The 12,951-nt window shown below is 35.8% G+C and overlaps 1 protein-coding gene across 1 annotated transcript in view; it reads left to right on the top strand.

The window, feature by feature from the left end:
- The window catches only part of STK3 (serine/threonine kinase 3), a 280,160-nt gene that overhangs the window by 190,754 nt on the left and 76,455 nt on the right, over positions 1 to 12,951 (top strand). The window contains exon 9 of the mRNA XM_059042473.2: positions 11,975 to 12,167. Coding sequence (XP_058898456.1) covers positions 11,975 to 12,167 — 193 coding nt within the window. The remainder of the gene's footprint in view (positions 1 to 11,974; positions 12,168 to 12,951) is intronic.

The following is a 12,951-nucleotide window of genomic DNA, read 5'->3' as shown; positions in this document are numbered from 1 at the left end:
TTCAGTCAGTCATATTATCCCTTTCTTCTAGGGCCTTTTTCCTCAGTGTAAAAATGTAGTTATATTTTGACCATTAAAAAACCAAAGAAGAAATTAACAACAAATTATTCATAACCAGACTTCTTTTTTTTTTTGCCGTATGCGGGCCTCTCACTGCTGCGGCCTCTCCCGTTGCGAGCACAGGTTCCGGACACGCAGGCCCAGCGGCCATGGCCCACGGGCCCAGCCTCTCGGCAGCATGCGGGATCCTCCCAGACCGGGGCACAAACCCGTGTCCCCTGCATCGGCAGGCGGACTCTCAACCACTGCGCCACCAGGGAAGCCCCATAACCAGACTTCTTGATAAGATAGTCAGAGCCTTTGTTTCTTCACTTCATCATATTCTCTCTCCACCTCTTATCATATTGTGGCTGAAGTATTCTCCAGCAGTACTCTTTAGAGGGCAACTTTCTGGGTAAGATGAGATCATTTTAGAACTTATTTAATTTGACGTGTCCATGGGTCATCAAAGTCATTTTGTAGCAGGCAGCTGGATATGAAGTTTTGAACCCCAAGGAGAGCTCAAGCAGTTGGAGAATCAGCAGGCTTTCCGCATTTGGTGGTTAAACCTTAAGCAAAAGTGAGATTGCTCCAAAAGTGTCTAAAGAAAAACATCAGTTGCTGCTTCTGCCTAGACCACTTCTTAGGTCATGACCCTCATTTGCCTGATTAACTCCTTACCCTTCAGGAGTCATCTCAGCCATTGATTCCTCTGGAAAGGGGGAACTTTTCATGATACTCCTCCAAGGCTTTGGTCACACAAGGGCTCCTCTGTGCTCCTGTGGTATCTGTGTGTACCTCTGTGAGAATGCTTATCTCACTGTATTTATGTCTACTTTCTAACTTTCTCCACTAACCTGTACATTTCTCAAAGGCAAAGACTGTATCTCAGCACACTGCCTTGCACACAGTAGGTACTTATAAATACGTAATCAATATTTATGAAATCAATAAATATATGTATAAAATTGCTTTATAATGGGTTTTAACTGACTTAACCCCTTATTATTTAGCATAGTGCCACAAGATTATCATCAACACAGAAAGTATCTGCATTTAAAAATAATAAGTTACATACTGGTATATGAACTATTTCTGGAGCAATGCTTAAGTCAAACATGTGATAAATATTTTGTTTTGTGGGTAATTGCTTGTTTTTTGCTGCCCTGACTTGGCATTTCTCTGCCCCAGAATGTCATTTGTATCAGGAGTTTCAGTAATGTAACTGCATGCTAAAATTAATATTGTTATTTTATTGTGATTCAGGCAGTCTCCTTCTAAATTGTATGTTTTGGAAGCTGATTTCTTAAAGTCATTTTATAATGTTATCATTTCTGAGTTTACACAAGTGATTTCTTTTGTTAAGTATATATTAAAGTTTCTATTTGTTGTTAAACACGACCATAATGGAGCAGAAAAGGAATAAGAGAAAGAGAGGATAATAAAAAGAAATTATTTTCAAAGACAAATTAGCTCTTAGTTCTATTTGTTCTAAGAACATAAGATAATACAATCATAAGTCTGTTTATATGAAAGCAATTTAGAATGCAGTGACACAATGATATGAATACTTGATATTTCCTATTGTACGTTTCTTTCAATTTTGTGGAATCAGCAAGTGTTCACTGAGCTCCTGCTATTGTATGCAAGTCATTGGGGAGATTACTGAATGTCCCTTAAGAAACATAATGTTGCTTATATAAAAATATAACATGGCAGTGGTTATAGTATTTTAAAATATATCAGTTTTTTAAAAAAATCAGTGGCCAATAATCTGTTTCTGAAAGGTATTGATAGTATGTTAGTAAATAAAATAACCTATTTTATGAACCTGTTTTATCTGTGTAAATCACAAATTAATGGAATTTGTTCTAGCCTTTTGTCTTTGGTGCCCTCTTGTGGATTTTTTATAAACTGCTTGTAACAACACAACAGTTTTTAAAGGTGTTATTTTTATTTTAAAATATTTGATTTTATAATCTTTATATTTTGTTAATCCTTTGACATGCTTTTGGCTGTGAGAGAAAAAAGAGAAGTCATGGTTAAGGTTGCTTTTACTTTTAAAATTTACTCTACTGTATATCAGTATTGTGCACAGGGGATGTAAGATAATCTTTTGTTTGGAAGCTTTTAATATAATGCCAGGAACTTGTACAGTCTTGCATCATGGAGCCTCTGAAGTCCTGCCCACACCCTTCTCACCATTTAGGTTTGTTGTACTGATGAACAAGTCGTTAATGACTTTCAGAGATCGTGAAAGCTTTGATGTAACTTTAAAACATGCCCATGAGCGTGCAGAAAGTTAGGATGCATGAAGGCAGACGTTTCTGTCTGTTAAAGATAGGTATGTCAAAGACAGCAGCTGTATAAGCTCTTCTGCTGCTTTTGCAGTGAAGTAGAAGGAACACCTACTTATATCGGTGGGAAGGAAGTTCATTCTTTGTACAGATTTCTAGATACTGTAAGTCTTAGTAATACTTAATTGGTGAATATCAGTATATTACTTTTTTCAACCTGTCAGACATTGAAACAGTGCTTAAGGATGGCAGTTGGAAAGGGAATATTTCTGATGTTTTCTCAGTAGTTCTTAGCTCAGTTGGGTTGAATATGGTACTGAATGCGACCAGAGTTAACCAGTTGATTCTACTGTGGGCTCTTTCACATGTAGCACAGAAACAGTAGACACTGCAGATGTATTGAGAACAGAGGCAATGGATAAGTGCTATCCTTTAGCATATTTGGAAGTGGAATTTAAAGATAATGAATGCTCTGTTGGGTCACATCAGTAGTTTCACCTTGCTGTAGTAGAGAGTGCCTTTAGTTTAATGGTACACAGGGCTCTTCCATGATGTGAGGCATACAAGCAAATGTACAATAGTTCCCTTTGATTTTTGCCTTTTCTAACTCAAGAATGATTAAAATTTATTTACTGACTCAGGTTAGCATGTGAGCACAACCACCAAGACCTGATTTAGTTCTGCATGGGGAGAAAAGTAAAACCTGCCACAGGTTTCACCAATTTTATGCTCATTTCCTTGAAGTTGCACTGCACATGCCATGTTGATTTCTTTAAAAAAAAATTTCTTTTTTTTTAATGTATATTTTATTTATTTGGCTGCATTCGGTCTTAGTTGAGACACGTGGGGTCTGTTGTGGCATGCAGGATCCTTCATTGTGGGGCGTGGGCTTCTCTCTAGTTGTGGTGCACACAGCACACAGGCTCAGTTGTTGCGGCATGTGGGCTGTAGAGCACACGGGCATGTGGGATCTTAGTTCCCGGATCAGGGATCAAACCCGTGTCCCCTGCGTTGGAAGGTGGATTCTTAACTGCTGGACCATGTTGACTTGTTATTTGACTCTTTCCCCACAAATTAATCTTTAGAATTCAGTGCCTTTATCATGTGCTAAAGTGGCAAATTCCATTAAGTCATTTTTTGGTTATCAGTAACTGGTATTATCTATCTTATTTTCTGTCTTCATCTACTCAGATTAGAATCTTTTACAGTTTTCTCTTTAGAGTCAGTTTGGCCTCTTTAGGTCCAGAATATTGTAGTTATTTTTGATTCATTGTATTTGATATCCAGAAAGTTTCTAGAATATGTTGTTTCTTCTTTCATGATTTCTTTTAGATTGGACTTGTCATTTAAACTGGTTTGTATAGGACCTTTTCAGCGCAGATTCTAATCACCTCAAATCTAGATTTCAGTAATAACCTTCTGATTCCAGGCTGTCTTTCTTCAGTCTCCTTCTCCAGTTCACCCCTTAGTTTGCAAGGTTCCCATCACTCTGCCAATGCTGGCTCCCAGTGTTTAAAAGCACTCTGTAACCTGTAGGCCATTCCTTAATGCAGCCCAACTCACTTAACGCTTTCCCTTCCAGCCATAATATTTCTACCTTTATGCTTGTTTTTCCCAATCTAGGGTGCCACTGTCTACTGTTTCCTAATTTTGGCCCTAGAAATTTTTATCTTAGAAAGATCCAGCTGTCTAAGGGGAGTAATTTAATTCTAAGGAGCAAGTGAGTCTTAATTCTTTTTTTATTTTCCATCCTTCTTGGCAGCTTGTTTATTCATTGTTTGTCTTTTTGTAAGCTCAAGTTTAGTTGAATTTTGTCTCTGAGAATGATGTGAGTTCTGGGTTGAAGGTTGAGTATGAGTCGCTTTAGGGTGGATTTTAATTTGTTTTCATCAGGCACCTGGGGTGCTTCCATACTGAGACTGCATTCGACTAATTTCTCAGCATGGGGTTCCCCAGACCATGTGGGTCATGTTAGAAAGCCCAAACCCATGTCTGTGCATCCTAAAGGGAAAACCCCCCACCATCCATTCCTCATCTTTACCTATAGCCCAGGTGAGTCAGACAAGTTTATATGTCATCTCCCTTACCTGTGAGTACGTTTTTTCTTGGCTGTCTTTTCACTGAGGATGTAGACTTTCAAGATTCCCAATTTTATGTAAGAGTTTCAGTTCTACTTTGGAGAGAACCCAAAGACTCTTGCCTTCCTTTATCCATTAAAATGGATAACCCATCACCATCTCACCCCCATCATCACATGCCCCTATGGCAGCCCTAAGGTCAGATTTAGCTGATTCTCACTCTAGTTCCTAGTTGTTTGGGGCTTTTGGAGATTTCCTTTACTATCTTGAAAGCTCAGTTTTGTATTTGTAGTATGTTTTGTCACATTATTCTTTGCTGTCAGTGCCATCCCTGATTAGCGCCTCTAAAACGTTTTACGGATATCTAGACCACTATAATATTGCAACTTTTTGTATAATTGGTTCACTTATGTGTCTTAAACATTCATTTTTTTTCCTGAAAAATAAATTTTTTCATGCTATAGTAGAATGCATACCCAATAGGAGTGTCTAATTGAATCAGTGTCACTAAGATCACTGTTCTGTATTGATAATGTAGTTATGTAATAGTATAGGTAATAAAGAAGTATTTAATATCATTTCAGGAAGAGAAAATAATTAGAATATTTCAAATTAAAAAGACACCTATTTATCTAAGAATAGTCTATCTCATTAGTGTTAGAAATGACAAATGCTTTCTAAAATGTTTGTGTTAATATCCTTTAAATCAATCAGATAGTAGCTGAATATTTAGAAAATCCTTTAAGGTGGTAGATATTGCAAATGTAAAGATACCTAGTGCAAAGGCTCTGATTATTTCTCAGACTGTTGTTATAGCATAAATCTGTCTTAGCAGTGGAGTAGGATTTCCTAATGATGTTTTCAAATATTTGTATTCCATGTGGATTTTATGATTCATAACCTGGATTATCGTCAGTACTCTGTTTTGCATTCCTGGCACATGATGACCACTGATTGAAAATGCTATTGTATTCCTTACTGGAATTGGCCGCTTTCTACAGTGGGGAAGCATCTGCTCTGCAGACCTTTTTCTATAAAGTATCAACATGTTTTTCTTCTGCTTTTCTCTTGTAAGGAGTAACAGAGTATATATAAATGAAGTATAACTTTGGAAAAACATTATAAATAACTGTTTTATTCTGAAAATGTTAAAGTATCAAATGGAAATTTTAACAATCATCTAAAATATTAAGAATAATTTGAGTTAATGATTTTAAAAAGTAAAAAGTGTTACTGCAAAGTTTTCAACACCGTCACCAAATTTTTAGTGTTTGATTTGCTAATTTCATTAAAAAGAACTTTTCATTCCTTCCATACTTTAGTAATTACTGTTTGGATGCCACCCTCTCATTAGTGAATTGAGTGCTCATTATTTTTTTCATTACTGTCTTTTTTTACTGTCAATTTGTAAATTGGTTTAGCATCCTTTAGCAAAGTGACTATGTAAGTGAAAATAATATGCAGTGAAAACGATCCCTTCCAAACTCGATTTAGTGTTTTTATAATTTTATAGATTAAGCCAGTTATGTGCATCCGGAGGTACAAGCTTCATTATCCCAGCATAGATTCAAGTCTAATATAGAATACAGGAAAATTTTAAAGTATTATTTCACACCAACCAGATGTTATGTTTCTTGTTAAATTTAACGGTCACAGCACTGAATCTTATAAGGATAAGAGATAAATGACTCACACATATAAAAACAGATTTAGTGTTTTGGGAATTAACTGGTTTGCAACCACGATAAAATAAGGTATTAAACTAGCAGTAGATTTTTAAAAAGAACTGATAGAAAATCAACTTTTTTCCTCCCTCCTTAGTAGAGTCTACTGAAAAGAGTAAAACCTTTTTTATTAGCTTTTTGACCAAGTGCAAAGTAGTTTACTTATGTGTATGTCAGTTTCTTCATCTCTTAACTTAGCAAAATGAAACATGCTCTAGCTAACTTGTAATATAAATTAGAGTTGAGAAATAATTTAAAATTTAGAAGCCTTATACAATTGGAAGTTAGATATTGGGCTTTAGAATCAAACAACCTGGTTAGAATCCTTGCCCTTCCACTTATCTGTTATATGACCTTGGACAAATTATTAAACCCATTTGAACTGCAGGTTCATCATTTACACAACGGGGACAATAATATCTCACAGAATTAATAAAAGGACTAAATAGGAGTGACTTACAAAAAGTCCTTAGTGTAGTGCTTCTAACTCATTGATGATAACTGTTTTATCATTATTCGATAAGTGATCAATTGAATAATTCTAATTAACAGTATTATTTTCCCTCCCGAAGTTTCTTTAATAGCCATTCTATGTTTTAAATAATTAGTTGGTTTAAATAAAGTTCTACAGTAGAACCTTGCATAACATTCTGTGTTTTAGCACTAACTCATAATGAGGGCTTTAACATTAATATAATAGATTATGTAATGAGAACAAGACTTTGTACTGGATACCAGTAATATAACTGTTAACAAGATCTGGTTACTGTCCTTATAATAGCTTTTAGAGTCTGTTTAATAGATTTGGACAAGTCAAGTGTACAGACAATTAGAGTATTATGTAATAAGTGTATGATAGGCATAAGCACAAGGTGCTATAGCAATACAAAAGTATGACACCTAATTCAGTCTCGGGGTGTCTAAGCTGAGAAGGGATGTCTAAGTGTAGTTCTGTTGTAAAAAGTAGTTGTAACATAAAGCACCCCCACTTGTGTATATATGTTAAATGTTATAGTCTTCTCATCCTTTAAGACCTAATTTAAGGGCAGTGTCCTCTGTGAGGCTTTCTTCATTTGACAGAGGTGGAATCAGAGGCTGTACTTTTGGTACTCCCATTGTACCTTGCCAACACTTTCCTTACAGTGTTTAACAAATTGCCTTGTAATTTATTGTTCACATGTCAGTTTCTCTTAGACTTCAGACTTCTTAAAAAAACAAAAATGGAGCAAAACTGTTTCTTATTCACCTTTGTATCTCCAATGGCTGGTTCACCCCTTGACATAATATAAGTTTACAATAAATGCGTGTTGAATGAATTCGGTCAAAATATGAATTGCTTCATTTATTAAATAAATTTTTATCAAGTACCTAATATATGCCAGGTGTTCTAAGCGTTGAGGGTTCACCTGTGAAAAAGAAGGTTTCTTTGCCTTTATCAAACTTATACTGGTAGAAAAACCAGGTACAGGCTATGAAGAATATAGAAGGATAAAAGATTGATGGGGACTTCGATTTTGGATTGGTGGTCAGAAAAAGCATCTCTAAGGAGGTAACATCTAAGTGGAGATCTGAGTTAAGCAAAAAATAAAAGTGTCTCAAAGAAGAGCATTCTAGGCTGAGAGAACAGCCAATTTAAAAGCCCAAGGAGGAACATGCTTAGAATGCACAAGAAATAGCAAAGGAGGCCAGCCTGGCTGGAACTTGGTGAGTGAGAAGGAATGTGATAGGAGATAGGATTGGCAGATGTTACTGGGCCAGATCACATTTGGCCATGATAAAGATTTGGGGCTTTAATGTAAGTGTGATGGGAAGCCAAACGCAGCGTTTTGAGCAGGAGCGTACACGATGTGATCTGTCTTTTGAAAGGATCCATCTGCCTCTTACGTGGGAGACTAAGGGAGGCAAGAGGGGCAACAGTGAAAACTGCTAGGAGGCTGTTCTAATAGTCTAAAGAAAGACAGTGGCTGTGGCTAGGATGGACCAAGTAATTTGTATGGGACTCTTTGGGCATAGGAGCTGGTGACATAAGCTGTTAAAACTGTAAACCTGCACCTCTAACTTAAGCATTCAAGTAGATCAAAATTTAAATATAAGTAAGGTATATGTACTTGGTGGGATAATGGGTTAAGAAATAAAGGAACTAGTTTCTTAGTCCCAGCTCCACTTTTAAGTAGGTGTGTGACCTTGGGGAAGTCTCTTACTTTCTGTGGGCGTTGGTTTTTTATGTATAAAATGAGGGGTTGAATTATTAAAGGTTCATGATTTTATAATTCTGTGATAAAGTAAATATATAAATGAATGCTTACTGTGTGTGGACTACTGAATGAAACAGTTTAGTAGATTCAGAAGTACTATAAGGCACTCTTATCCATAGGTACTTACATTTATAAAAGATTTTATGAAGCAGTTACAATATGAGATCATAATTTAAATGCAAAAGTGTGTAGTGCAGGTTTTATAAATTCTAGAAGTTTGGAAAAGAGGATAATTAATAAAGACTGAATTTGCCATAAAGGTAATAGATACTTGATCTGGAACTAGATAGGATTTAATTAAAATGAATTAGAGAGGAAAGAGCATCCTGGGTAGAAAAGAAGATGTGATGTGAGCAAAGATGAAGTCTTTAATGAGCATATGGGTTTATGGCAGCTGGAGACTCAGTTGAGGTCAGCCTGACTCTATTGAATGATATGTGAACAATGGGAAAATAGGATCGGCCATATAAAATAAGATAACACAGAGGACATTAAAATCTAGGCAGCTTTGTTTAGCTTTCAATGCAGGCAAGAACTGGGAGCCATTATAGATTCTTCAGTAGAAGACTACTATAATGCAAGTAGTATTCAAGAAAGATTGGTATAGTATGTATACTTTGAAGAAGGGGTGAAACTACCTTATTCCTAGTAGCATGCAAGCATTTTACATACCTTTTCTCATTTAACCATCATAACACCAATGAAAGAAACTAAAGTTCAGAGAGTTTAAATAGGTTCTCTAAAGGTCTTAAGGCTACTAAGTGAGTTGAGCCAGGACTTGAACTAACATCTGTCTGATTCTAAGAGGTGAGGGTGCTCTTCCTCCAGTAACTCAGGCATGAGGTAAGGAGGAATATACTCAGTAGCAGTGGGAATGGAAAAGAAGAGATGGAGCTGAGAGAGAATTTTTTGAAGAAGAACTTGTTGACTGATAGTATATAGGGTATGAAAGAAAATAACCCCCCAAAGACATTGCAGTTTTACTCTCAGTTAGCTAATGAAGATGACTGTGCTTTGTAGTGGTTATTGTAGGGGATGGAGGCAGACTGGAGGGGCCAAGGAGATGGATGAAATGATCTCATTTGAGAATGTTGAGTTTTACACATCATTAAGCATTTACGTAGTAAGTGAAGTCAGAAAGATGTCAGGATTTGGGAGTCCTCAATATATTAGATAGTTGAATGAATAAGAATGAAGAAGTCTTCTAAAAGAAGATAAGCTCATGAAAGAAGAGCAGAAGACTTTGAGATATAATGCTGAATTTATCCTGTAGGTTGAGGATGAGGAGGGCTGTCAAACAGCTGAGAACAACATGGGTGTTCGTATTCTCCAATATTTGCATTTTGACCTCTGTCAGAACTTAGGTTTTGTTTGTTTGTTTCTACTTAAAGTGGAATAGATAGAAATTAATTTCAGTACACGATCAAATTTTTCTAAATAGCACATTGCTTGGTTTCTCAAACAGAATTTGTTAGTTTAGTTTTATGGCCCTATTCCAGTTTATCTTTTGGTGAACGTTCTGAAGAACTTTTTTGGTTCATACTTATATTACTGACTTGATTCTTCTCTGAATTTACATTTAAAAGCCAATAGCTAGGATATGACAACAAAAGCACAGGCAACAAAAGAGAAAAAATAAATAAATTGGAGTTCATCAAAATGAAAAGCTTTTGTGTATCAAAGAAACTATCAAGAGAGTGAAAAGACAACCTACAGAATGGAAACATTTGCAAATCATATATCTGATAAGCGATTAATATCGAGAACATAAAGTGAACTTCTTCAGCTCAACGACAACAAAAAACAATCTATAACAATGGGCAAAGGACTTGAATAGACATTTCTCCAAAGAAGATACACAAGTGGCCAATAAGCACATGAAAAGATGCTCAATATCACTAGTTATTAGGGAAATGCAAATCAAACCACAGTGAGATACCACACATCCATTAGGATGTCTGTTCTCAAAAAGAAAAAAAAAAAGGGAAAATAACAAGTGTTGGTGAGGATGTGGATAAGTTGGAACCTTGTGCACTGTTGGAATATAAAATGGTGTGGCCAATGTGGAAAACATTTTGACAGTTCCCCCCAAAATTGAGAATTACCATTTGATATAAATTGCACTTCTAGGCATACACCCAAAAGAATTGAAAGCAGGGACTCAAATACAGACCTTCCTTAAATTATGATGGGGTTATGTCCCGATAAGCTCATCTTTCGTTGAAAATGTCGTTAAGTTGAAAATGTATTTAATACACCTAACCTACTGAAAAACATAGCTTAGTCTAGCCTACCTTAAATGTGCTCAGAACACTTAAATTAACCTATACAGTTTGACAAAAATCATTGAACACAAAGCCTATTTTATAATAGTGTGGAATCTCACGTAATTCCTTGAATACTGTACTGAAAGTGAAACACAGAATGATTGTATGGGTACAGAATTGTTGTCGATGTGTGGGTTGTTTACATCCCTGATCACGTGGCTGACGGAGCTGCAGCTTGCTGCTGTTGCCCAGAATCATGAGAGTATCGTGCTGCATATTGCTAGCCCAGGAAAAGTTCAAACTTCAAAGTACGGTTTCTACTGAATGTGTATCTCGTTTGTACTGTTGTAACATTGAAAAATCCTAAGTTGGACCATCATAAGTCAGGGACCATCTATCTGTAGATACCTATATACCAGTGTTCAGAACATTATTCATAATAACCAAAAAGTGTAAACACCTTAATGTCCATTAACAAATGAATGGGTAAACAAAAGGGGTTTGTGTGTGTGTGTGTGTGTGTGTGTGTATGTGTGTACATGCAATGGGATATCATTCAGTCTTAAAAAGGAATGAGATTCTGACATCTGTTACAACACGGATGAACCTTGAAAACATGCTAAGTGAAATAAACCAGACACAAAAGATGCAAAAGGCATGCTTCTACTTTTATGAGGTACCTAGAATAGGTGAGTTCACAGTTAACAAAGTAGAATAGAGGTTACCAGGGATTGGGTGAAGGAAATAATAAGGAGTTAGTTTTTGATGGGTACAGAATTTCTGTTTGAGATAAAAAATTTCTCGAAAAGGGTATTGATGATGATTGGACAACACTGTGAATGTACTTAATGCCACAGAACTGTGCACTGAAAAATGATTTAAATGGTAAATTTTATGTTATGTGTATTTATCATAATTTTTAAAAAGCTAGTGGCTTTTGTACAAAGTTATAAACATTATTAAAGCTGTTATAATAGTGCCAACATGTTCTGTCTTTAATGTGCTCTCCTTTGTTTGTTTATTTTGTTATATATTCTTTGTTAATAATCTTCCTGTCTTAATCCTTATTTTAAGAACAACTAGCAACCTGCTATTTCATCAAACAATTTCTGTTGCTTGAGCTTTAATTATCTAAAGCTTTAGGTTATTTTGGATAACTTTTGGGTCTTATGATAACACTGTATTTATGTCCTTACATTAAAATGAGTAGTGATAGTAGTATTTTTCATTATTAAAATATAATATATTCATAGTATTGTAAGATATCCATCTATGTTAGAAAAATCTTCCTTCACTGCGGTGTTTTATTTGCAGGATGAAGATGAGCTGGATTCCCACACCATGGTGAAGACTAGCTCGGAAAGTGTGGGCACCATGAGGGCCACAAGCACGATGAGTGAAGGCGCCCAGACCATGATTGAGCATAATAGCACAATGTTAGAATCTGACTTGGGGACCATGGTTATAAACAGTGAGGATGAGGAAGAAGAAGATGGAACTATGAAAAGTATGTGGCTTTTTTTCCCCATTGAATATTGATTTTCTGTTTTGAGAGTATACTTCTGTAGAAACCAGGATAGTTCTGTGTTGCATGTTATAGCCAGTTGTGGATAATTTTATTTCTTGGCTTTATTTAACAGTGAAAGGAATATGGCACAAGTGAATTTTCAAAAATTCTTTTAATATAGCAGAAATTAGCACATCTTTAACTTAGTGTTATGGAACTTTTTTCTGTTGAAGGATGCTAACCCATAATTTAATTTGTAAAGTATTTTTTGAGATAAAAAGATAGTGTTCCTAACATTTACTTTTCCAATTAAAAACGTGAACCTAAAATTCTGTTCCAAATAGTACAACATAATATTATTTCATGTTGTCTAAGTTATTAGTTAAGCTGCAGTGACAGAGGGAAGCAAGACAAGGGAAGAAATAAGGGCTAAGGTGGGAAAAGAAGAAACGCTAGAAAGAAGAATCAGGAGACAGGGATACTCATGCAGAAAATTCAGTTCAGTGCATGTTTACTACTGCTTGTCGTGTGCTAGGCACAGTGCCAGGGGTGCTGCAGGGCTGAAATGACGATTAAGGCGTTCTCTCTGATCTCTGTTGCTTACAGAGTGATAAAGACAGAGATACTTTCACAGGCTAGCATTTCTTTTTGTATAAATATGGCTCTTTAAGATTGCAGTTAACAATGAAGGACATTGTGATTTTTCAGTTATAGGCAAAAGCAGATTAATTACCGCCTGATACCTACTGACCTTTTTCTTCACCCTTCCACTCTAGTCATGTAT

Source organism: Kogia breviceps, chromosome 17 (genome assembly GCF_026419965.1).
Source record: "Kogia breviceps isolate mKogBre1 chromosome 17, mKogBre1 haplotype 1, whole genome shotgun sequence".
In the NCBI taxonomy this organism is placed as follows: Eukaryota; Metazoa; Chordata; class Mammalia; order Artiodactyla; family Physeteridae; genus Kogia; species Kogia breviceps.
Note: the sequence above shows the minus strand (reverse complement) of the source record. Positions and strands in the feature narration are given on the sequence as shown.